Raw genomic sequence first — 25,993 nt, 5'->3', positions numbered from 1 at the left:
ACCCCCCGCAGTGGACCAGGCGCTCTATTATGAGCAAGCTCACAAAATGACCTCATTTTCTCCTACCTTCAAATCCTTGATCTGCCACTAATTACCCCTGGATTATGAGTTCATTTTCTGACCCTTCGTTTTCCCACTTGTAAACTGGGCATATTCATGGGTCACTGTGAGGATGGCATGAGTTTAAACAAGCAAAGCTCTTAGAACCGTGCTTGGGTCATACAAATCACTCGCGAGGCACGAATGGGAAATCAGATGTCCTCCTGCAACTTGCTTAGGCTCACGGTGAGACGAGATGCAGATAAGTGGAAACCCAGGATCTCAAATACAAACTCAGCCTGGCCAGCGACTACAGCCTCACTTTACCCCCTTAGGCCACTGAGGGAAGCTGGTCACTAACAAATACTCTCCGGCCAGGATAAGGCAGGTGACATGTGGGGAGGGCCAACTGTGACGTAACAGGGAGCAGTGGGGACAGTGGGGGTTTGGAGAGCCTGTGCCTACCTTCAGGGAGGCAGGCAGGACTCAGCTCCAGCCAACTACCACACTGTGCAATGTGAGAGCAGCGTGGCTAGGCCCGTCAACTTTTAGAGAACAGCCAGAAATCTGGATTTTTTAGGTCACATTTCCCAATTTTGAAATACTGTGTTAACCAAGTCACTGTTAGTGCACAGTGAGCCCCAGATCATGCCTGATCTGGACATAGACAGCTTGTCCAAGCCACTGTGCACCTGTCATTTTCAGGTCTTCTGTCCACAATTTCCCAATGAGCTGATCAGTCCACTTCGAAACCACTCTTCGACTTAGAGCAGATGGTATGAGATCAACACGGTAAAGCAGGCCCTTTCTCTGTGGACACCTGCCCTCGTCTCCTTCCATGAAATGGGGGTGAGGAAAAGGGAAAACAGGGAAATATGAGGGCTCTCCCTAAAAGACCACAGGCCCGTTGGCCTCATCCACTTCCTGCAGGTGTTCCTCTGATAAAGAAGTCGGCCCAGACTTGGTGGCAGGACCCAAGGGCAGACTGGGGGCTTAAGCCCCCATAATCTCCATCAGTCACCTCAAATGAACATCAGTAGCCTAGATGATAACATGGGCCACTATGCAAATTTCAACTCTGAAGCAAGCTTGCTGGCAACAAGACACTGCCTCACACCCACCAGGACGACTATAATCAGACAGACAGACATAATAACCAGTGTCGGTGAGGATGTGGGGAAATTGGAACCCTCAGACATTGCTGATGGGAATGTAAATGGCGCAACCAGTCTGGCAGTTCCTCAGAAAGTTCAACACAGAGCTACTCTGTGACTCCTGGATACATATCCCAAGAGAAATGAAAACGTAAGTCTACAAAAAAGCTTGTTCAGGAGTGTTCAGAGCGGCATTACTCATGACTGCCAAAAGGCAGAAATGATCCAAATATCCATGACCTGATGAATGGATAAACAAAATGTGATTAGCCACACAATGGAAATTTCTCGGTCATCAAAAGGAATGACGTCCTGATACATGATACACCACATGGACGACCCTTGAAAACATCCGGCTAAGCGGGAGAAATTGATGAAAACACCCACATCTGATTCCATGTGTCTGCCATGTTCAGAACGGGTAAATCAAGAGGAGAGAAAGGAGATTCGTGGTAGCCTGGGGTTGGGGTGTGATGGAAACAGAAGAGGGGAAGATAGCTAAAGGGTGTGGTTTTCCTTTTTGGTGGTAAATATGTTCTTGCATTGTGGTGATGGTTTCACAACTCTGTGAATATACTAAAATCCACTGAATTGTATACTTTAAATGGATACATTGTATATGTGAATCACCTTTTAATAAAGCTGTTAGCAACAACAACAAAAGAACTCTCAAATTAAGATTGCTGCCCCTAATCGCCTTCTATTTAAAAATTCTGCATCCATGCTGCTCTCTTCACATCAGCCCCACTGGAGAAGACCGGACAAGTGTTCTAAAAAATGATTTTCCTCAAAGGCTCAGGGCTCACAGGAGGGTGCCTTGCTAGCCTGGTTTGCCCAGGACTGTCCCAGTGTTAGCACTGCAAGTGTCGTGTCCCAGGAAATCCCTCATTCTTGGACAAACAGATGGTTGATCACCCTAGTGGCAACCCTTTCTATTAGCACAGGAGCACTCTGTCCTTTAGATCTGCCAATGGCTCAAATGGAGTCTTCAAATAAATAATCCTCCTCTCTTTGGGGTGTAAATCATCCTTGAGTTCCACATAATGGTCAAAAGGTATTTTAATTGTTGTTTCCATTTTACAGATGAGGAGACTGAGGTTCAGAGAGATGAAGTAACATGCCAGAGGCACACAGGAGCCAGGAATTGAACCGGAGTCTTTTTCCAAAGGTACCCCCTCTATTCATTATCTTGTCTCTCATCATACCACTGGGCTGATTATCCAGGAACACCCTCAGATTTTTCTTGCCCTGTTGGGAAGGTAATCAGACATTCAGACAGGAGAAGCACGAGTTTTCTGCTATGGGAAGACAAGGAGACATATACAGCTTGACAGTTAACTGCACAGACTCTGGAGCCCAGCTGCTCAAGTTTGAATCTGGGCTCTGCCACTACCTAGCTGTGTGACCTTGGGCAAGTTACTTAACTTCTCTGTGCCTTGATTTCCTCATATGTAAAATGGGAAAAATAATAGTAGTGTGTGTGTGTGTGTGTGTGTGTGTGTGTGTGTTTAACACACAGGATTGTTATAGGAAGTAAGTAAATCAGTAAGTGTGAGAAGCTTAGAAAGGAGCCTGGCTCATGACAAGTTTATTTAAATGAAAGCAAGCACAAATTCCTATACCCAGAATTGGAAAGAAAATAATCCTAACAAAAACCAGGTAGTGGGACCAGATTATGGAAATAAATTCCACCATTCTATTCTGTTCCTGTCTGTGAAAACATTTATGGTTTAGGAATTGCTCTAAGTTCTCCAGACCATAGATGAACCTTTAAATGCATCATGGTAGTGGCAGTCTGGGAAGCCCTACCAAAAAGGGATGACATCGTGCAGGGTCACAGGCCCTACCCATCACTGACTGGAGCCCAGGGGATCGCCATGTAGCATACCTGCCCACAGGGCCAGAGAGCTGGATATCCCCTCGGGGGCAGCACCTATCACTCAGCTCTGCTCTCTGCAGCAGGTGTGATCGACATCATTTTACAGGTGTGGAAACCGAGGCTCAGAGAAGTTCAAGAATTTGCTCAAGTTACAGTTAATAACATGTAGAGTTGGGATGCAAACTTAGGTGAAATTCTAAAGCCTCTATGCTGTATTGTCTTCATGTATTAGTTATTATTGCTGTGTAAAAAATTACCAAATTTAGTGGCTTAAAACAACATACATTTATAATCACACAGTTCTTGAAGACCAGAAATCCAGGAGTGGCTTAGCTGGATGGTTCTGGTCCTGAAAGTCTCATGATGTAGTCAAACTGTTGGCCATCGCTAAGCTCTGCCGAGTCTATTGAATCTGCTTCTAAACTCAGTAATGAGGTTGTTGGCAGGCTTTAGTTTCTTGCTGGCGATTGGCCAGAGGCTTCAGTTCTTTGCCACATGGACCTCTCCAGAGGGCTGCTCACAACATGACAGCTTACTTTCCCCAGAGCAAGAGATTGAAGAAAAAGGAGTAGGCAAAAGAGAATACCCCAAAAGCTGCAGTCTTTTACAAATAATTTTAGAAGTGACATACCATCACTTCTGCCACTTGATATTGGCCACACAGACCAATCCTGGTACAGTGTGGGGGGGACAACATAGGGTGTGAATACCACCTGCAGGTGCATTCCCCAAATCAGCCAGCCCAACCACACAGGTCAAGGAAAATCAATTTTCCCTGTCTTGGGGAGTAGACAAGCCCAGCCAAGCCAATTTCCACCCGGGGAAAACTATCCCACACCTGCGTCCTCCAAACTCCACTGTCCCAGAGTCCCCAGGCTGAGCCATCATCATCTAGCGATCTTGTCCTATGGGCCCCTTCCAATCCCGAAGCGGCCGTCACCATACCGAAGGACTACAACCCCCAGCATTCCCTGCGGCGGCTCCGGAGCCACGTGACGAACTTCACCGCGTGCAGCCATCAGGTGATTTGGGGAAGATGGCCGCGTTGACAGCGGAGAATTTCGCGGCGCTCCAGAGCCTGCTGAAGGTAAATTGGCGGGGTGGGGACAGCGTGAGGCGGGCCTTTGTCCCCAGGCCTTGGGACGGAGTGGGAATTGGGATCAAATGGACCCTGATTTAGAGCCATGACTCTGCCACTACCTCTCTGGGGGACTCCGTCGTTGCGCATTTCCGAGCTTTTAGAAAGCGGGCTCGAAATTAATACCGTCCTGACAGGATGGTGGAGGAACAAATAGGATCACGGACGTGCAGGTGCTGTACAAATGCCCCCTACTAAAAGTCTCTGGGGCTGGTGTCCAGGATTGGTGTAAGATCTAGATCTTACAGTAAGTGCTAGATCTACGTTGCCATTTCCCCATTTCATCCCGCAGCCCCTCTTCGCTCCGTGGTTGAGAAATCTCTTCCTCTGCGTCCTCGCGGCCCCCTGAGTGAAGTGGGCGTGTGTTCTCCTGAGTCCGGGTGTTCTGGGCTTTGACCTGTGTAAGGGCCCAAACGCTCTCCTGATAATCGTTTGAAAGATTGTGAGACTTCTTAAAACCAAATGAAACGATGGATTGAAATTACTTGTTTAACTTCTGATTTTCCTGATGGAAGAAGGGGCGGTTTTATTTTCCTTTGTAGACATTATGCGTCTGTTTGCCTGTTTTCTGCTTTTCTTGCAGAATGTAAGATCCAATTGGGACTTTTTTTTTTTTTTTTTTTTTTTTTTTTTTTTTTTTTTTGGTTTTAACTCCAGATGAAAAGGGTTGAGTTCATAACACTAAGCAGTTCATGGCACAGCATCTTCATTGGTTGGTTCATTCAATGGTCCCTCCTTTGTTTTAACAGTCTCAGCAGTATTCACTTGTATTCTCCATTCCTAAAAGCATCTGCTCTCTGATATTCACAAATGTATCCCCAACAAGTGTATCCTCAACTTCTGGCACACAGCATGTGCTCAGTACATAGCCGAGCCGTTACATGAATTAATGGAAGAAGTAACAAAGCTGAAATTGGAAACCTATGGCTCTCAGCTCACAGCCCTGGGCCTTTCCACCCTCCTCTGTTCTGCCCACTCCCCACCCAATGCCTATTCATCGTATGGACTTTTTTTTTTTCTTTGTTAGTAAGCTTTTAAAAAGTATTATTAACGTGTAACACAGAAAAGCACACAAATCGTAAACGCACAGCTCAATGATTTATTACACACCCATGTAACCATCACTATGGTCAAAACCAAAATATTACCAGTACTGCAGAAGTCTCTCTCTTGTTCCTTTGTTACTTCCTTCACCTCCCCAGTAGTAACCACTATCTTTGTTTTTAAAATCAATTTAATATTGCCCATGTTTGAACTTCACATAAATGGAATAATACAGCACATACTTTTTTATTCCTGGCTTTTTTTGCTTGTCATTATGTAGCAACAGTTAATTCATTCTCATTCCTATTCTGCTATGTATTTTCTTTTTTAAAAAATTACTTAGGGGTGCTTACGTGGCTCAGTCGGTTGAGCGTCTGCCATCAGCTCAGGTTGTGATCTAGGGGTCTTGGGATCCAGCTCCACGTCAGGCTCCCTGCTCAGCGGGGAGTCTGCTTCTTCCTCTCCCCCACTCTTGCTGGCTCTCCTTCTTTCTCTCAGATAAATAAAGTCTTGGAAAAAATTTAAGTTTTTATTTTGAGGGAATTATAGTTTTACATACAGTTGTAAAAAGTAATACAGAAAGGTCCCATTTACCCTTTACCCAGTTTCCCCCTATAGAAACATCTTGCAAAACTATAGCATTATATCCCAACCAGGATATTGACTTTGAAATACTCAAGATATGGAACATTGTCATCACTACAGGATCCTTCCTGTTGCCCTTTTATAGTCGCATCCACTTCCCCTCTGCCCTCACCCTCTCCTTACCCTTGGAGGAGGGGAGGCTTGTGAGAAGAGGATAGGCAGAGGGAGAGAGAGAGAGAATCACAAGCAGGCTCCATGAGTGCAGAGCCCGGCATGGGGCTTGATCCCATGACCCCGAGATCACGGCCTGAGCTGAAATCAAGAGTCCAGTGCTCACCTGACTGGGCCACCCAGGAGCCCCTCTCCATTTCCCTTTTTAATAAGGACACTGGTCCTATTGGATTAGGGTCCACCCTATGACTTCATCTTAACTAATTAATCTGCAACAATTCTGTTTCTAAATGACATCGCATTTTGAGGTACTGGGAATTGGGACTTTAATACATGAATTTTAGGGGGACACCATTGAACCCATAACAGGAGCTTTTGCAGAGCAAAAGTTTTAATTTTGATGAAGTACAATTTACCAACAATTTTTCCTTTTATGAATTGTACTTTTGGTGTCATGTATAAGAACTCTTTGCCAAGCCATAGATCTCCAAATTTTCTCCTTTTTTCTAAAAGTTTTATAGTTTCATGTTTATATTACATTTTACATTTAAGTACATGATCAGTTTTGACTTAATTTGGTATATGTGTGAGACAGTTTGAGGTTTTTTTTTTTTTTTTTTTTTTTTTTTTTTTTTTTTGGCCTGTGAATGTCCAGTTGTTCCAGAACCATTTGTTGAAAATGCTGTCTTTCTCCATTGAATTGCTTTTGCAACTTTGTCAAGAATCAGTTGGGCAAATTCGTGTGGGTCTATTTCAGGGTTCTCTGTTTTGTTCTGTTGATCTATTTGTTTATTCCTCTGATAATACCTCACAGTCTTAATTACTATAGCTATGTAATAAGTCTTGAAATCAGATTGGCTGATTTCTCCTACTTCATTCTTTATCAGAATTATTTTAGCTATGCTAGTTTCTTTGCCTTCTTATATAAATTTTAGAATGATTTTGTCTATGTTTAAAAAAACCTGCTGAGATTTTCATAGGAGTTGTGTTAAATCTGTGTATCAGTTAGGGGAGAATTGACATCTTTAGTGTGTTGAATCTTCCAGTCCATGATATACCTCCCCATTTATTTAGATCTTTGATTTCTTTTATCTGTGTTGTGTAATTTTTTAGCATACAAGTCCTGTACATGTTTTGCAAGATTTATACCATAGTATTTTTCTTTTTTTGAGCAATGGCAAATGATATTAAGTTTTTATTTATTTTTTAAAAGTTTGCTTATTTTGTGGGCACCTGGGTGGCTCACCTGAGTGTCCTACTCTTGGTTTCGGCTCGGATCATGATCTTAGCATTGCCATATGGAGCCCCACATCGGGCGCCGCCCTCAGCAGGGCATCTGCTTGTCCCTCTCCTGCTCGTGATTTCCTGTGTGTGCTCTCTTTCTCATTCTATCTCTCTCAAATAAACAAACACAAAATCTTTAAGAAACGTTTATTTATTAATTTATTAGTAATCTCTACCCCAACATGGAGCTTGAATTCACAACCTTGAGATCAAGAGTCGCGTGCTCTTTAGACTGAGATAGATAGGCACTCCAGATAATGTATTTTTAATTCCAGTGTTTATATGTTCTTTGCTAGTATATAGAATACAGCTTAATTTTTGTATGTATCTCGTATCTACAAACATGCTGAACTCACTTATTCTAGTAGTTTTTTTGTACATTCCTTGAGACTTTGTGGACAATCATGTTATCTGCAAATAGGGACAGTTTTGTTTCTACCTTTCTGATCTGTATATATTTTATTCCTTTCTTTTAACTAATTTCAGTGGCTAGAATTTTCAGCACTATGTTGAATAAGAGTGGTAACAGCAGACATCCTTGCCTTGTTCTTAGCTTTAGATTTTCACTGTGAAGTGTAATGCTGTCTCTAGGGTTTTTGTAGATGCTGTATATCAAATTATGGAAGGTCCCTTCTATTCCTAATTCTACAAGAGTTTTCATCACGAATGGATGTTGAATTTTGTCAACTGCTTTTTCTGCATTGATTAATATCATGTGATTTTCTTCTTGAGCCTGTTTTTTTTTTTTTCCAAAGATTTTATTTATTTATATGACAGAGAGAGACAGCCAGCGAGAGAGGGAACACCAGCAGGGGGAGTGGGAGAGGAAGAAGCAGGCTCCCAGCGGAGGAGCCTGATGTGGGGCTCGATCCCAGGACTCCGGGATCCCGCCCTGAGCCGAAGGCAGACACTTAACGACTGAGACACCCAGGTGCCCCTCTTCTCGAGCCTGTTAATATGGTAGATTACATAGGTTTTTAAATACTGAACCAGCCTTGCATCCCTGGATTAAATCCTACCTGCGTATAGTGAATAATTCTTTTTATATTTTGCTGAACTCTGTTTGCTAATATTTTTTTTAAAGGGCTTTTACCTCTGTCTTTGTGAGGGATATTGGACTCCAGTTGTTTTTTATGCTTTTGTACAGTCTTTGTCTGCCTTTGATGTCAGGGTAGTACTAGTTTTATGAAATGAACTGGAGAGTGTTCCATCCTTTTTTGTTTCCTAAAAAAGATTGTATAGAATTAGTTAATTCTTTTCTTAAACGTTTGTTAGAATTCTCCAGTGAAACCATCTGGGCCTGGAGATTTCTTCTTGGGGAGTTTTAAATTATGAATTCAATTTCCTTCATTGTTATAAGCCTATTCAAATTATCAGTTACATATTGGGGGAACTGTAGTAGTTTGTGTTTTTTGAGGAATTTATCCATTTTGTCCAAGCTGCCAAATTTGTGTGTATAGAGTTATTTTTGGTTATTCTTATTTTCCTTTTGAAGTCTTTAGTGACTGTTTCATTCCTGATATTGGTAATTTGTGTCTTCTCTCTGTTTAACTTTGCCAGTCTTGCTAAAAGTTTGTCAGTTTTATTGATATTTTCAAAGAACTTGTTCTTTGGTTCATTGATTTCTCTCTCTCTCTCTTTTTTTTTTTTTTCCCTGTTTTCAATTTCATTGGTTTCTGCTCTTTGTTGTTTCCTTCCTTCTTCCTTTGGGTTTATTATGCTTTTCTTTTTCTATGTTCTTGAGGTGGGAACTTTGATTATTGATTTGAGAACTTTTCTCTTTTTTAATATATGTGTTCAATGCTGTAAATTTACCTGTCAACACTGTCATGGCTGTGCCCCCAAATTTTTGTGGTTTTTTTTTTTCATTGTTATGCATTAGTATAATTTTTATAGTATAATTTAAAAAATTTCCCTTGAGGCTCCTCTTTGATCTGTGAATTATTTAGAAGGGTGTTTAGGTTTCCAAGTGTTTGGATATATTCTTGTCATCTTTCTGTTAGTGATTTCTAGTTTATTGCATTGTGGTCACCAAGAACACACTCAATATGATTTCAGTTCTTTCAAATTTGTTGAGGTTTGTTTTGTGGCTCAGAATATGATCTATCTTGGTATATGTTCAGCGGGCACTTGAAAAGAATGTGTATTCTGTTGCTACTGGGTTGTGTTCCATAAGCATTGATTAGATCGATCAATGGTGGTGTTGAAATCTTCTGTGTTCTTGTTGAATATCTGTCTAGTTGTTCTATCAGTTGTTGAAAGATGGGTGTTGAAGTCTCCAGCTATATGTGTGGACTTGTCTGTCCCTCCTTTCCATTCTCTTTTTACTTCTTATGTTTTCTAGCTCTCTTGCTGGGTGCATACATATTTAGGATGTCTTCTTAGGAGATAGAACCTTTTATCATTATATAATGTCCCTTTCTGCCTCTGGTAATTTTCTTTGCTGTGAAATCTATTTTGTCTGATATTATTGTAGCCACTCTTGATTTTATTTCATTAATATTTGCATGACATATCTTTTTCCATCCTTTTAATCTATCTCTATCATATTTGAAGAGCATTTCTTTTTTTTTTTTTTTTATTCTAAATGATTTTTTATTATATTATGTTAGTCACCATACAGTACATCCCCGGTTTCCGATGTAAGGCTCGATGATTCATTAGTTGTGTATAACACCCAGTGCACCATGCAATACGTGCCCTCCTTACTACCCATCACCGGTCTATCCCATTCCCCCACCCCCCTCCCCTCTGAAGTCCTTGGTTTGTTTCTCATAGTCCATAGTCTCTCATGTTTCATTCCCCCTTCTGATTACCCCCCCTTTCTTTATCCCTTTCTTCCCCTACCGATCATCCTAGTTCTTATGTTCCATAGATGAGAGAAATCATATGATAGTTGTCTTTCTCTGCTTGACTTATTTCACTTAGCATTATCTCCTCCAGTGCTGTCCATGTTGTAGCAAATGTTGAGAACTCGTTCTTTCTGATAGCTGAGTAATATTCCATTGTATATATGGACCACAACTTCTTAATCCAGTCATCTGTTGAAGGGCATCTCGGCTCCTTCCACAATTTAGCTATTGTGGACATTGCTGCTATGAACATTGGGGTGCATATGGCCCTTCTCTTCACTACGTCTGTATCTTTGGGGTAAATACCCAGTAGTGCAATGGCTGGATCATAGGGTAGCTCAATTTTTAACTTTTTAAGGGACCTCCACACTGTTTTCCAGAGTGGCTGTACCAACTTGCATTCCCACCAACAATGTAGGAGGGATCCCTTGAAGAGCATTTCTGATAGACCACATTTAATTGAGTTCTATTTGCAGCTCATATTTAATTTCCCACTTACAGCTAATGTAATTATTGAATATTAGAGCTTAAGTCTGCCATTTAATTTTTTGTTTTTTATCTGCTCTTTTCTGTTTTTTGTTTCTTTTTACTTTTTCTTGACTTCCTGTGGGTTATTTGAACATATTTTTGGAATTCCCCTTTGATTTATCTGTGGCATCTTAAAATGCATTTCTTTTTATAACGTTTTTAGTGGCTGCTCTAGTTATTACATTTATATACAAAATATCAGATTCTATCAGTGTCATCATTTTACCAGTTAGAGCTGAGGTATAGAAACCTTCCCTTTATATCCCTTCCCTCATTTGTAATATAATTGTCTTAAATATTTCCTCTGCGTACATTTAGAGCCGCATTGGACAGTGGTATAATTTTTGCTTCATCCATTAAACAGAATTTAGAAATTCAAGAGAAGGAAAATCTATTGTATTTACCCTTATTTTTGTTTGTTGTGTTCTCTCTTTCTTCCTGATGTTCCAAGGTTCCTTTTATTGTTTCCTTTCTGTTAAGAGAACGTCTTTTGTGACAGATTTTCATAGTTTTCTTTCATATGAGAATGTCTTGATTTCCTCTTCATTTTCTGAAGGATATTTTTTGCTGGGTGTAGGATTCTGGGTTGACAGTTCTTTTCTTCCAACACCTGAGAAATATTGTGCCACTTTCTTCTTGCTTCCATGAGTTCTGATTTAAAATCTGCTATTATTCTAATGATCCCTTACGGATAAGATATTGTTTCTCTCTCACTGCTTTCAAGATTTTTTCTTTGCCTTTAGTTTCCTGGAGTTTAATTATGGTGCGTCTTGGTATGGATTTCTTTGGATTTATCCTGTTGAGAATTTGCTTAGGTTCTTGAATGCATACAGTTACGTCTGTAGCTAAACTTGGAAAGTTTTCAGCCATTATTTTAAGTACTTTTTCAGCCTTGCACTCTTTAATCCTCCCCTTCTAGGACTCTAGTGACATGAATGTTAGATTTTTTTGGTATAGTCCCACAGATCCTGGAGGCTCTGTTCATTATTTTCAGTTTGTTTTCTATGTGCAAACTGGGTGATTTCTAGTGGCTCTGTCTTCCAGTTTACTGATTCTTTCCTCTGTCCCTTTCATTCTGGTGCTGAGCCCGTCTACCAAACTTTTAATTTTGGTTATTGTATTTTTCAGTGTTAAAATTTCCATTTTGTTCTTCTTTGTATCTTCTGTTCCTTTACTGGGACTTTCCGGTTGTTTTTATTTGTTTCAAACATGTTTGTACTTACTTGTTGAAGCATTTTTTGTCATGGCTGCTTTAAAATCTTTTTCAGATAATTTTAACATCTGTTATCTTGATGTTGGCATCTAATGATTGTCTTTTTTCATTCAGTGTGAGATCTTTCTGACTCTTGCTATGATGAATGATTTTAAGTTGAAACCTGGGCATTGTCATGTTATACTCTGAGATTCTGAAGAGTTTCTGCCTCATTATTACCAGATGGAGATGAAGGTTCAGATTCTGCCTTTGGCTCCTACTGACACCCAAAAGTGGGGGTTCTTTGTTACTGTTGGGCAGGGATGGAAGTTCTGGCCCCATGTGCTTACTATTAATACCAAGGGGTGGTGGGACTAGTTGCCAGTCGGTGGGGATGAAGGTCCCATCTCCCTATTTGGCCTTCTCTGACACCACCCTGGCGGGGGTGATGCGATACCTCATTGTAGCCTTAAAAGGGGGGAAGTCTGCATTCCCCACTCAGCCTTTGCTAACATAGGTGGGAGTGGGGCTACTGTTTTTTCTGTGGTGTTTGGCTCAGTAGAGCAGTTATCTCATAACAGTTTTCTGTCTTGCTAAGCTTTCTTAGTCCCTTGGCTAGAGAGAGCAGGTATTTGTTGGAGTTTTTTGTTTGTTTTGTTTTTGTGTGCCCATTGGCATTCTGGGCTGCCCTGTCCTTCAGCTCAAAGTCTGGGATATATGAACAAGAAGAAAATCCAGGAAACTCAGTACCATGTCATTTCTTGGTCTGGAGGGGGAGGCCCACAGCAGGTCCGTCTTCTGTCTGCTCCCTCTTGGAGTGGTCTAACCTCTGTTTCCCACATAGTGCCCAGCACTTTCAGTTGTGCTGAGAAGGGAAAATAAGACAAACTACATCTGTTTCACCGCCCTGGAAATGGAGACGTCCTGTGCACCTTTAAACCTTGAGTCTCAAAGGTATACATCATGACTGAGACAATACTATGTTCTGAAACAAGTATTTTCAGAGTCTTTTTTTTTTCTCCCCATCTGTGAATTAATTCATAGGCCTCCTCAAAAGATGTTGTCAGACAGCTGTGCCAAGAGAGCTTTTCCAGTTCAGCCCTTGGCTCAGAAAAACTCTTGGATATTACATGTTCCAGCTTGTCTGTGACCCAGGAGGAAGCAGAGCAAGTAAGTATGGTCAGAAATGACCTTTGGCCACTGGCTTCTTAGCTCATTACTCTCTTTCTTAACTTCCCAATCATTGCCACATCCAAGGAAATTTTCCCCCTGAAATGTCTGTTGACATTATAACAAACTTAAAATAGATTTTCATTTTAATGCTAGTGAACTTAAAAGCTATTGTCTTTGAACCTTCACTTCCTTATGATAAATGAGGCACGGATGGGAGACTATACCCAGAATCAGAGGTCCTGGCCATTTCCTTTTCAGACTTGTTCCCTAGACTGTGTGGACAAAAGCCAACCTTTCTGCAATTTTCTTTCCCTATAACTTGTCTCTGCTGATAGATCGTCAGCCAGATAGTTTAAACAGACTTCTCTGGGGGCACTGGGCAGAAGCTCTGAGGCCTGAGTATGGTTCGGAGGACGTGCTGTTGGACCCTACCTGACCCCAGCTGGTGGCCAAGAGGAAGAGTGAAGTGACTCAGCTAATGCAGTCCTCACAGCCTTCTCTTTTTAGGGCAAATATGCCTCTAAAATAGAAGTTCATTCAAACAGGCCTGCATTATTACTATTACTATTTTTAAACCAGAGCTGTTTTCATTGAAGTCACAGTGAAAGGCAGCAGGCAGATTATGGAAGTGAGTTGTAGACTTAGTTTGGCTTCCCCAAAAGTAGACCCTGAGGCTAAGAGTTGGTTGCAAGTGATTACCTGGGGAAGGAGAGTCTAGAAAGCACAAAGGAGGGAGTGGGGACAATCTAACAGGGAGGAGGGCCAAAGCCAAGAAAGAATGTGTCGATGCCCAGGTACTGCTGTGGGCACTGGGGCTCAAACTTGGGCCCTGTAAGAAACCCTGGGGGACACACCGCAGAACTGTCTCCCTGGAGGGTGGGGAGGCTGGGGCAGTGATGCCCTGACCTCACCCCTCCTCGCCTCTCGCCTCTCGGGTTGTGCCTCTGCGGCTGGGCAGGCTCCCAGGGCCTCAGAGAAAGCCCTAGAGCAGCCCCCTCCAGAGCGTCCTCCGAGTTTCGAGCGTTGCTGCATTCACAAGCGGCCCCAGGCCATCCTTGGCTACAGTCAGTTGGAAGGACCTAGGGCAGAGCACAGCAAACCTGCAGGGTGGTGTCAGGCCCTCCTCTTCCACAGGGGAGTCAGCACAGTCCCCCATCCATTTGTTTTCTTCGCCTGCTCAGTGACAGCCTAGGGGCAAGGGCGCCCTCGATTCAAAGCCCACACCCCGCCAGAGCCAGTACCTGTGATAGCAAGTCAGTGAGCGCAGCTTCGGGGTCTGCCCGCTCAGGGGAGCCCATGGCTCTGGGCCCCCAGGGGTTTGTGCAGACCTCCCAGCCCAGAAGCAGTGGCCAAGGCAGCGTTGCCTAGTAACACAGCCGACTTTTCACTTCTCTCACGTTACCAGGGAACAGGCTAGAAAGTGAACTGAAGTCAGATTCTGTGCACAAGGGAAGGGGACTTATTAACCCTTTGCTCCCAAGCAGAAGTTTCTGGCACGTTGACAGGTTCCTAAGTCGGGCAACTACCCCCGCCTTCTAAAGCAACAGGTGAACTTAGAGGTGGACAGAGGCACGTGGGCATCAGCATCTGGGAGCGAGGCCTCAGGACCCATGGGACTGTTCGGACGGCTGTGGCGGTGTGTGGCGGGCAGGGGATGGAGCCCTGCCCCCTGCCCTGCTTCTCACCACCGCCGGCCTGTCCCGCAGCTGCTCCAGGCCCTGCACCGCCTCACCAGGCTGGCGGTGTTCCGCGACCTGTCCTCTGCCGAGGCGATCCTGGCTCTCTTTCCCGAGACTTTTCACCAAAACCTCAAAAACCTGCTGACAAAAATCATCCTAGAACACGTGTAAGTGCTCATTTCTTGAGAGTTCCTTGTGATGCTTATATAATGATATCTTAGGTCGAGAAATACCTTCGGTGTCCTTTTTAATGGCTAAATATATTCTTTATGTGGAGAAATTATATAAAATTTAGTTAAGAAATTCCCTAGTGTTGCATGTTTAGGCTACTGGCAGTTTTCACTTCAGTTTACCGTGGAAGCGTTGCTCTTGTGCTCACTTATCTCCTTACTGGTTAACGGCCATAGTGAGGCGCTTTCTGTTCTCAAGTTGACCATGAGAAAGATTGCGCCAACTGGCTTTCTACCAGGAGGCGTGAGTGCGCCCCCTCCCTACACCTTCATCGGCACCGAGGGAATTTTTTTACATTTTTCCCTAGTTCACAAATGGCAGATGCGCCTCACTTCCATTTATATTATCTTGGATACTAGTGATGTCATATATCCTTTTCGTACGTTTAATTGGTCATTTTTGTTTCTTTTGTGCATTATCTAAATATTTCCTGGGAAAACCCTGTAGATCCGTACAACTGAAGCAGACCTGATTAGCTGCTGGTCAGCGGCAGGCTTGAACAGAATTCTTGGACAGTAATGAGAGATAATCCCTGCTTGCCGAGGGTTTTAGTGTTTATTTAGAAACTTTTCTCACACGTGATCACATTTATTCTGCCTCTGCTTCGCATCTCACTGTGATGCTCTTGGCTGTAGCATTAGACGGGTGTGTTTGGGTGTGTTTTGCATAAAATGCAATACTTTGGGGAGGAGATGCTCAAGAAAAGAGAATTGGTAGACTTTTCCTGCTTGTCTCTGAGAGCGGGAGCACACTAAGAATGCAATACAGGAAGGCTCTTCCTTCTTTTTGCCCCCTAAGCTACGAAAACTAACAGCACTTCTGGCCTTAACGTCACTGAGCTGTGTAGACCAAACAAGAAACTGCGTCTGCCATGCAGCAGACGTGTCTGAGGTCCTTCCCGGTCAGGGAGCGATGATAGGCTCCAAGATGCCAGGTCCACGGGCCTCCCTCATGATCAGTTCTCATCCCTTTTCCATTCTTTTGTCCTCATCTTCCCCTCTTAACCAGCTCTACTTGGCGGACGGAAGCCCAGGCAAATCAGAGTGAGTACCAAGAAGCCCGCCTCCCTCCCTGCCCTTCCTTCCCAGCCCTGGCTCAGCTCTGCCGGGCGGCCCGAGCGCGTCGCCGAAACTCAGCGCGCATGAACCTCATCCCAAACTCGCCTCTCGTTTTGTGCCGACATCTGGAGGCTCGAATGTCAGGCAGAGGCGTGGCGGGGCGCCCGCCGTGAATCACTGCCAAGTGCATGTGGCGCGGAGCCGCGGCGAGGAAGGCCCCGGCTTCCCGTCCCTCAGAGACTAGCTCTGTGGCTCAGGAGCGTGACCCAGCCCTCGGGGCTACCTGTCCCAGAGTCAGGGCTCGGTGAAGCGAGCGGCGTGGGCTCTGAGCTGGCCCGTCGCCTTCACAGTCTCTCTGCCGCGCCTGGTCGACCTGGACTGGAGAGTGGACATCAAGACCTCCTCCGACAGCATCAGCCGCATGGCCGTCCCCACCTGCCTGCTGCGGATGAAGGTGCGTCCGCTGCGCCGCTCGTGGGAGGGAGACGAGGGGCCACAGGGGCTCGGCACCCCGCGCCCGCACGAACACCAGTCTCCGAGCTCTGCGACCTCTGACCCCCTGGAAACATATGCAGCACCCCCAGATGCGCTCTGTATTTGTCGAGGACACGGTCACTACTGTACTAACATGTTATGGACGTAATTAAACATACACTGGAAGTAGAAATTTTTAAAGGAGAAGACACACACAAAACACAAGTTTTAAGAAGGGTTAGCTTTTCCCTGAAGTTTACCTTCTACGCTAACGGGAAAGTTTAGCTTTCAGGATGGGGGCGTGCCGTCAGATTTCAGATTGCCTTCTTGATAATGTGGGTGTCCCTCAGGCGACCGCTTGTCCAGCTGATGGTGGCGCCGCTGTTTGTGACGTGGCCCAGCCAGCGTGCGCGGTCGCGGCTGGGGAAGCGTCGGCCCTTCCTTTTCTTGTTGGCACGCTCTGGCCTCCCCGTGTTACCTTCACTCTACAGATCTTTTCAGGAATCTTTTTAAACCCTGTATCTATGGTTAGGGTTTGTTTAGTGATGCCCTGTTTACTTAACCACAGACCCGGAAACTCAGCACCTGTTAGAAAATGAAAAAGTAAGGGTGCCTCTAACAATGAAGTTTGTAAACATTAGTAGAGTTGATTTTTGTTTTGGAAGGAACAAGTAAATATAACTAGGAGCTGTAATGTTTTTTCTGCCCCCAGTGAATTCTCACCACCCCTACAGCCCCCTGCGTAAAGGACCTGTATGGGCCCGTGCAATGTCTCCTCACTCCAGTGCTGAGAGGCAGGGGTCCGAGGGGTGAGTGAGCCTTGGCTTCTCCAGTACTTGCCCTGAGCGCTCCTCTCCCAAGCCTCTGGGAAGCTCCTCCTGTCTCCTCATTTGCTGAAGGCCAGGGCTAGGACTCTGTGTGGCTCTGAGCAAAGAGCCTGACTTCAGAGGTTCACCGGAACAGGGGAGGGCTCTCGGGTCCAGGGCTCACCTCCAGGGCGGTGGGAAGAGGGGCGGCTCTTACGTTGGGGCCCTGTTCTCTTTTCAGATCCAGGAAGATCCTAGTCTATGTGGAGACAAGCCCTCCGTCTCAGCGGTCACTGTGGAGCTGAGTAAGGAAACGCTGGACACTATGCTAGACGGCCTGGGCCGTATCCGCGACCAGCTCTCCGCCGTGGCCAACAAATGACCCCAGCCAGCTGTCGGCCCCACGGCCGGGCCCCAGCTCCTGGCCAGCGGTGTGCGCCTCCCAGCTCCCGGAGTAGCAGCTGCAGCCAGCGGCGGGCCGGGTGGTGGGGACCGGGAGGGGGCTGCCCTCTGGAAGGCACGGCTGGACCGGGAGGAAGTGGCCGTGGCCCCACGCCGTTGTCCTCACTCATCGTCTTCTCGTCTTTCTGGTGCGGGTGAGCAGAAGCGTCCGTCTCTGGAAGACTCCATCACCGCTGCGGCGGTGTGAGGGCCGTCCGCACCGTCAGCTGTCCCTGTGTGGCTGGCTGGAAAACTCAGGTCCACCCTGGGGAGCTCATGTAAGAAGTTCCTTTCCAGCATGAGGTCTGGTTGGTCCGTTTCCAGCACGGGAACACAGGGGGCATCACGTGGGTGAGGCCAGCAGTTCCCACTTCTCCAGAAGCCGGACAGAGCCCGTAGAGCAGGGCCACTGCAGTGGGGCCCACGCCCGGCCTCAGTGCAGACCTTCCCGAGCCCCCGCGGGCCCTCTTCCAGCATAGGCAGTCTGGGATGGGTGTGCATTTCCTCCTTCGTGAAGCCAGAGGGCCCTTCCTTGATACAATACAGCCATTCCAGGGGAAAGAAGTGGGAATGACTGGAAATAAATAATCATTCGAAAAACTTCATGACTCTAGTCATGTCTTTCGAAGCTTCTGTCCTTAACCTGAGTTGTTGCCTGATGCCAGTGCTGCCTGTCATTTGTAGAGATGATCCCAGCTTCGCATTGCCAGCTAAGCTCGTGAGCATGGTGTGACCTGAAACCAGGTTCGTGACCCTCAGCGCCTTCCAGGTGTCCGTCTGTCACGTGGAGACGAAGAAAGCAAGGCTGACGGTGTGTGCGCGTTACAGGGGCTGCGGTGGAAGCGCTGCAGGGATCTGGACCTCGGCGGGGCTCGTGGGGAAGGCTGACCCCTCATCGGCCCCGTCACCCCGTGGCGACCGCACGCGGCCTGCTCTCAGTGCTTTGTTCTGGCGGTTCCGGCGGTGTGTGAGGACGCAGGGAGGGTGAGTGGAGGAGGTAGAGCCCTGGGGCCAGAGGTTGGGCTCCAGTTGGACTGCCGGGGTCGGGGGTCGGAAGCCAGCTCTGCCTCTCAGTGGCTACAGGCTTGCCCCTGCGTCTCATTTCTCCCCCTCCCACATCTAAGAATTCAATGGGGATAATAACGGTACCTCTTCTATAGGGCTTCTGTGAGGACGAAATGATACCGCGTCCCTAAAAGCACTTAGCACCGTGAGGGTGTATAAGAAAGGCTGGATCGTGTTCGCATTGATTCTTAAAGGAAAAGAAGGTGGAAAGCTCTCTGCAGTCACTGTTCCATTTACTGTCGCAGGATTGGTGCGACAGTGAATGTCATTATCTTCTCTTTATCGATGAGGAAATCAGCTCATTGAGGTTAAGTCGCCTGCTGGCAAATGGCCTCATTAGGACCTGGGCCCAGATTTCTCTCCCTTTCTATCACACAGGACTCTGCAAGGGACGTGGAGTTCTGTGACTTTAGCTCCATTCGGAAGATACTGGAACTGAAGTAGAGATGAGAAAACTTACTCCTAAGACACTAGGAGTGTCGAGAAGGAAGTCCCGAGCTCCTCTTTGCTGTTTCTTGGAAGCCGAGCAACCTGTTAACGCAGTTCTCAACATTTGGGGGCTGTATCCATTGATAGTCTCGGAAAGCTGTGGGTCCTTTCTGTAGGAAATGAACATTCTAGTTTTTATATTCAGTGACAAGAGTTCGTGGACCCTGAAAGGCAGCCCACTGTTTCCAGATTGAGAGCCCCTGGTCTTACTGTCAGGTTGAGGACAGCCTTGTGAATTCAACCCCCCGCTTTTCCTTCTAGTCCCTGTGACCCACAGTCCGATCTCCAAGTCCCTGTTCCCTGGGCCTCCCAGGGGCATCCATAAGAAAGTAGCTGGAAGCAGCATAGGTGTCTGGGCAGTTGAACGTCATTGGTTCAGCCAGATCAACCTGGACAGAACCATCTGGGTGCATGACATATAGAGGGCATTCAGTAAATAACTGGAAAGCTCAGTGAATGTTTGCTACCCTTCACCCCGCATGCTCACTTAAGGCATTTGTTTTCTGCTGTTAGGGAGGCTGGGTTGTGGATACTATATTTCTAGTTGGCCTGATCCTATCTCAGAAAAGCATCCTACTTTCTATCTATTGATAAAGCCAGTTCCCTCATTCAGTGCTTGTCTGGATTTCCAGTAATATTTTGTGTAATGAGCAGCCATCTGCTAACTGTCCTTTCCTTAGGGCATGGCAAGGTGTGGATGTCCAGACTCCAGCCGCAAAAGGGCAATGACAGATCCGGTCATTGGTGCCCGTGCTCCTGGCTGCTCAGCACTTTCCACCCACCAGGCCACGGTGGAGAGCATATGGCTCAATGCTAATCAACGCACACGTCCCATAGATCGTCTCATGATTGTACATGACCCAGATTGGGCCGGTCTGAGTCCTTCCCTATGACTTTTTCCGCCAGAATCTGCCGGGAAAACCATCTCGTGCCTCTGGGCTCTGGCAATGAAGCCAGGATGCTTGGGTTCTTCCTGCCATGTGGAGAAAGCCCATCTGCAGGGGGAGAGGCTAGCTTAGAGCAAGGCAGAACCCAGAGGCTGGCAAGAGGGTGAGAAAACCCGGTGTGCCTGATGCCAATCCCAGCCTTCCTCCTAGTCTTTCCTAGTGTAAAAACGTACCTGGGATTTGTTTTTATTGGGAATGGTAAGATACGCACGAGGTCAGGAAGGAAGAAGTTTATACACACAGATCCCTAGAATCAGGCATGGCACATCACACAGGGCCATGTGGGGAAAGACCAGGGATGGTCAGGAGGCAGGGAGGGCAAGCGGATAGCGTGGAAGGAATGGGCAAGGCAAAAGAGGTACATTGAGTAAGCTCAGGATTGGCTGGTTGGAATGATTTGGGCAGGCTCTGGACTACACGAGGAGTCCCTAGTTGTGCAGTACCTGGTCCTGGGGTGACTTAGGACAGGGGGACTACTGTTCGGTGTGTGAGAGTTTGATAAAAGACATTTGGGGTGTGGCTGTAGATTGATTTCTGTATTAAAGCCACGTTCTCAGGGGAGTTAGGGATCAGCCCCATGAAGGAGAGTCTCTAGGATTAAGGTCCCAAATGCCAGAGCATCAAGAATACAGAAAATAAAGTGTGGTCAGTGTGAGGTTATGCAGAAATCACACACAATCCCAAGGTTGCAGTGGCTTTTCGCTTCACAGACGTTTACATTTCCTCCCGACCAAAAGAGAGTGGGGACAGGGAGTAAGTGTTCTCCTCACCGTCGTCACTCAGAACAATGGAAACTTTGTCCCGGCACATGCCTCCACGATCACTGCGGTGGGCTGAGGGAACGTGGCAGGTGGCGTGCTCGCTCTTAAAGCTTCTGCCCAGAAGAGACCAGCAAGTCACACGGTCACACCTAGCTGAAGAGGGCAGAGAGCTTCAATCCTACGGCACACCGGGAAGGAAGGGAAGGGCACCTTTGTGATCAGCTCTGATGACTACTGCCCACCACCACCTGAACCAGAAGATGTCTCTTCCGCTGCGGCTGATTCGCACTTGCAAATGACGCAACGGCGAGCAAGAGCACCCACGTGCGCCATGTCCGTGTCTTTTCTCACAATGATCCTCATCGCCTGTGCGGCACTGGAAACATCCCCCCAAATGTCTTCTCGCCTCCACCTTAACCTCCGGGGGTCGGGGGAGCATCTCCGCGTCAGGTAGTCCATTGTGCATTCGACTCCGAAGTCACCTTGCGGGGCCCAGGGTTGAGTTAGAACTTGGATCTGGGTCTTTGAACCTCAAGGTCGGTAGTGTCTCTATCCCTGCCTCCACTTTGGGAAAAGAACACTTGGATTCTTCGCAGACGGCTGAACCTCCCCATAGTCGGGCGACTTTCCGCTCTCTGCTGCTCCCGTTCTGCCTTACGACTTCAAGCCCTTTGCCTCCCCTTCTGCTGATTTTCAGGTCCAAAGACACTGACGTGAGGACCAGACGTTTGGGTCTTTCCCACATGAGCCCGTTCTCTAAACACGCGGAGGGGGCACCGTGTCCAGCGGTGATTCGTCACGCTCTGTGGTCTGGTAGTTAGGAATTTCGAGGAAGCGGGTCCAGTGTGGGGTAGAGGGCTCTTCATTATTTCGCTCAGTGAGCTCAGATGCTATCAGCGGTGAAAGAGAGTTTTTAGTCCTTTAAAACAATTTCATCTAGAAACCACTGGCTACCTGGCATTTTGAAGGCTTTCCAGTGGTTGAACATTTACAAGAACGATTTTGAACCGGTAACCGCCGACTTCCAAATGCTAATCATTACTTAATATCCTCTGACCTGCGTGATGTGGCCTTTTGTCCAACTTCCTGTTTCTTTAGTGCTCACAGTTCAGTGGCTTAATTGTCCTTTTCACAACTACTCTGAGAAAGGGAAAAAACAACAACAACAACAAGATTTCTTAATAGTATTCCCTGGTTTGTGCCAAAGGACCCTAATCTCCGAGGAGAGAGAAGCAGTCTTAGCTTGAGGAAGTGTCAAGAGCTCTTACAGGTAAGTCTGAGCATCTGAGTTTCTATTAACCCCGGGCTCGTGGCAAAGATGCTGCTGGGCTTTCACGCGCCGGTAAGTGGAGATAAGCTCCTTAGGTGAGGCGTCTCACAGATTTGCAGTAAACTATGAAGCGGACGCGTTGACTGAAGAACGGGACTTTCTTGGCTGTTGGTATCACCGTTGCACTAGCCATCCGACCTTAGACACACGCCACACAACGAAATACGACACCGTCCCAGCAAGTGGAATGATCAACGAATTGAGAGATGCTCGGGGATATCAGAAGGCACTGGGGCCAGTGTTAGAAACACACTGGATCAGAAGACGGCCTCTGCTGGGGGTTTGGGGGCCTCTGAGAAGGTTCCTCCTCAAGGCCTTCCTTTGGTTTATTTAGCTTCTGGGAGTGAGCGTCACTGTATCCGGATGGGGATTTGAGGTTGCTTCAGCAAAAGCTCAGTTTCCGTGGATGAAAGAACTGAGTTTCTCTCTTGCATGTGAAAGTCGGGCTGGTAGAGGTTCGAGGAGGTAGGATAGTTCTACTCCAGAGATGCGGGTCCCCCCCACCCCGCCGTCTTGTTGCTTCGCCCATCACCAGGTGTTGGCCCTCATCCCGTGTGCAAAGCCTGCTTGCCGCTACACCCCATGCTTGCCTCCCAGCCCCCAGGAACAGGGCAAGAGGAAGAGGACGGCGTACCTAACTGTTACCACATATTTCCACTCCCGTGTCACTGGTCACAATCACGTGGCCTCATGCAGCTGCCAGGTAGGCTGGGAAGCGCAGCCTCTGGCTGGACCGTTGCGTGTCTGTCCAGAGCTGGGGGTGGGGGTGGCGGAAGTGGTGGGCGGGGCTCATTACTAAAGCAAGAAGGAGAGAAAGGACAGTGAGAGACAAGCGCAGGCACGGTTCTAAACAGCCGCTCAGTTGCTCAGTGTGGCTCTGTGTATCAGTTGCTTTCCGGGAGCAGGTTTAGTGGAGGATGAGATGAGAACAGAAGAGCTCTGTGGGTGTGCAGGGGGGCTGCTGGTGGAGGCGAAGGGTGCGTCCTGAGGACGAACCGTGTCTCCTTGCCTTGGACCCATCGTAGCTCGCACAGTGCCCAGCACACAGACTTCCGATCAGTGCTCATTCATGTCCCACCATCCTCCACAAACCCACAGGATTTGACCTGTATTAGTAAATGATGGTTGAATTCTACCCAATTGACTCGAATGGCAGGCGGATGGAATTCATGCCAACTCCAGTTGCTGTTCCTCCATCTATCTCGGTAGTGCTCCCTTTTACTTCAGATCAGTTCCTTTACCTGCAGAAGGACCTGTGGTGGCCGGGCCCTAATTCACCAACTAGGATCATTCTCCCATCTTCCGCCATGCTTTCCAGCCCTGGTTGACTTAGGGTCTGGCCGTGCAGAGGCCTGCTCAGGGCAGTCTCCCAATCACCCTCATTTGGAGGAAGGGATAACCCTGGGATGAGGGTAGGGGAAATCTGCTGGCAAGGAGCAGCCATCGGCCCTCTGAGCTCCTGCCACTGTTTTCGGGGACCAGCATCTCGAAGGGGCCCGCAGAGCAAGGGTGCTGAGTTCTGTCCAACTGCTGCAGGGACAGGAAAGGAGCAGCAAGCCCTGGGCCTGAGCACGGACAGCAGCGGACTCCCAGGTCTTATTCTGTCCTCTCTCTGGAATGTCTTCCCTTAACCCCCGTTTAACTCCTCTTTGTCCTGGATTCAGGAGCAGCACCTAACAGGGGCCTAGGGAGTCAACTCAACTGGTCTGTCTTCTCTTGCCTGTATTTTCCCCCATCATTCCTCTTACCAGATTGGAATTGTCTTTGTATTTCCCCCGCCACACACTCTGTTCACCATTGTGTCCCCATCCCCTGAGTGCACAGATAATGGCCCTGAGAGCTTCCTGCCACCAGCTGAAATGGGATTCCGTCCCCAGGGTTACTTCTATAGAAGAGGTCCCTTGTCCCTTGTCACTCCCACTTCGGGGACCCAAGACTCCTCTTACCCCAAAGGCCCCAGCGGATGGGAAGCTTCCTCCTCCCGCTCACCTGGGCGTGGCTGGCACTTCCCAGGACGGCCAGCAGATGGCGCGGTTGCCCTCCTTATCCTCTCTCCCTGGCCTCACCTCGCAAACAAAGACCTGGAAAGAGTGGGGAAGGTGGGCTAGTGGGCAGGCCTCTCCCAGGACCCTGGAAAGAGGAGAAACTTCCCGCAAAGGAAGCGTCCAGGTCCAGGCCCCCTCCCCTAGAGAACTGTCCCTCTCAGGAGCCACAAAAGAGAGAAGGAACACAGGGCTGTGTGGAGCCACTCAGGAAGCCCGTTCCCGCCGCTCCCAGGCCCAGTTTCAGAAGCACCCACTGTCTCTTCCTTGCTTCTATGCTGGCGGGTGGATGCCAGAAATCCCACCATGGGGGCCTGTTAGATACGACTCTCAGGTCTTGCTAGCGGCAACCGCACAGGTGCAGCACCTGGCCCGGGGGCCTTGCGTCCTGGAACTTTCTAGCTGCACACCTTGGGCCCGCGGCGGAGTGAAGACTCAAATTCAGGGCGGCTTGAAGCCAAGTCTCAGTTTCTTCATCTCTAAGAAAGAGAGATGAAGTTTAATCTTTCCTGACAACACAGCTTGGAGGGGATTAATTATCCATGAAGGCGTCTGAGAAGTGGAAGGTGCCCGATCCATGTTGGTTAAACTTCAAAGGCGCGGATGCCTCTGCGGGGAGACGCAGGGCGAGGAGACTCATCCGCTCTTCTCCACCAGTGCGCTGGGTGGGAGGCGCAGGGCAGGGCTGGCCAGGAGCCCTTGTCCTCTCTCATCCGGATTATTCCGAAGGCTCCTTCGCTGCTCTCCCTGCCTCCAGCCCTGCCACCCTCTCTTCTTCCCTCCCGTCCTGCCTCCTCCCTGCAGGTGTTTTCTGTATAGAAATTGAATGCCATCCCTTTGCCTAAAATACTTACATGGCTTTTCAAACACTCTCAGAATAAAAGCCAAACTCAGAAAAATGTCATTCAGCGTTATCTTTTTTTAAAGATTTTATTTATTTATTTGAGACAGAGAGAGAGAGCGCGCACGAGCAGGGAGGAGGGGCAGAGGGAGAGGGAGAAGGCTCCCCGCTGAGCAAGGAGCCCGAGGCAGAACTCGATCCCAGGACCCTGAGATCATGATCTGAGCCAAAAGCAGACATTTCACCAATCCATCCTTCCAGGCACAGCTCAGCGTTCTTTACAACCGATTTCTGCCCCCTGTGTTAGTCTCAGGAAACAAGATTAAAGGAAGGGGCTTAACCCCGATGGACAGCGTGAGTTCCAAGGGCTGGAGGGAGCAGGCGCTGTGTGAGGGCTGGACAGGTCTGAGCACCGAGAATGGAAGTGGGGACAGGCTGCGGAAGGAAGGAAGGGGTTGGCAGCCGGCAGGGCCCGTCCTCCACCTGCCTCTTCTGGAGGACAGAGCGGGGCTCGTGCTCACCGTCTTGTCCCCAGTACCGGGGCGCTGGCTGCCCCTGCAGGTGTTGAGCCCGCATCTGTTGGAGGGATGCAGGCACGAATGAAGGAGTGAGAATCCTGACGGGGTCCGAGGTCGACTAGCCACATTCAGGGTCCGCTAGCCACGGCCTTTCGCCTGCAAGAGGACACCCCTCTCTGAATTCTCTGTCTGAAACCTCGCGGGGAGGTCACCCTGGCAGGAAAGGGTCGCCCTGCGTCTGCCCCCGTGGTCAGCCAGGTTCCTGAGCATGG

At 47.6% G+C, this 25,993-nt stretch overlaps 1 protein-coding gene and 1 long non-coding RNA gene across 2 annotated transcripts; both read left to right on the top strand.

Moving 5' to 3' along the window:
• Positions 1 to 4,038: 4,038 nt before the first annotated feature.
• On the top strand, positions 4,039 to 18,328 carry COMMD9 (COMM domain containing 9). The gene is made up of 6 exons (XM_008686798.2): positions 4,039 to 4,159; positions 12,911 to 13,036; positions 14,746 to 14,885; positions 15,958 to 15,992; positions 16,358 to 16,461; positions 17,529 to 18,328. Exons 1-6 carry the CDS (start codon positions 4,109 to 4,111, stop codon positions 17,667 to 17,669), a joined length of 597 nt encoding a protein of 198 aa, XP_008685020.2. The 5' UTR covers positions 4,039 to 4,108; the 3' UTR covers positions 17,670 to 18,328.
• Positions 18,329 to 19,120: 792 nt separating this feature from the next.
• Positions 19,121 to 25,263, top strand: LOC103659310. The gene is made up of 2 exons (XR_567452.2): positions 19,121 to 23,023; positions 24,884 to 25,263. It is a non-coding gene; the product is annotated as an uncharacterized LOC103659310 (long non-coding RNA).
• Positions 25,264 to 25,993: the final 730 nt, after the last annotated feature.

Source organism: Ursus maritimus, unplaced genomic scaffold (assembly GCF_017311325.1).
Source record: "Ursus maritimus isolate PB19 unplaced genomic scaffold, ASM1731132v1 scaffold_23, whole genome shotgun sequence".
NCBI lineage: Eukaryota > Metazoa > Chordata > Mammalia > Carnivora > Ursidae > Ursus > Ursus maritimus.
The sequence above is the reverse complement of the archived record's forward strand: the minus strand, read 5'-3'. Positions and strand labels throughout refer to the sequence as shown.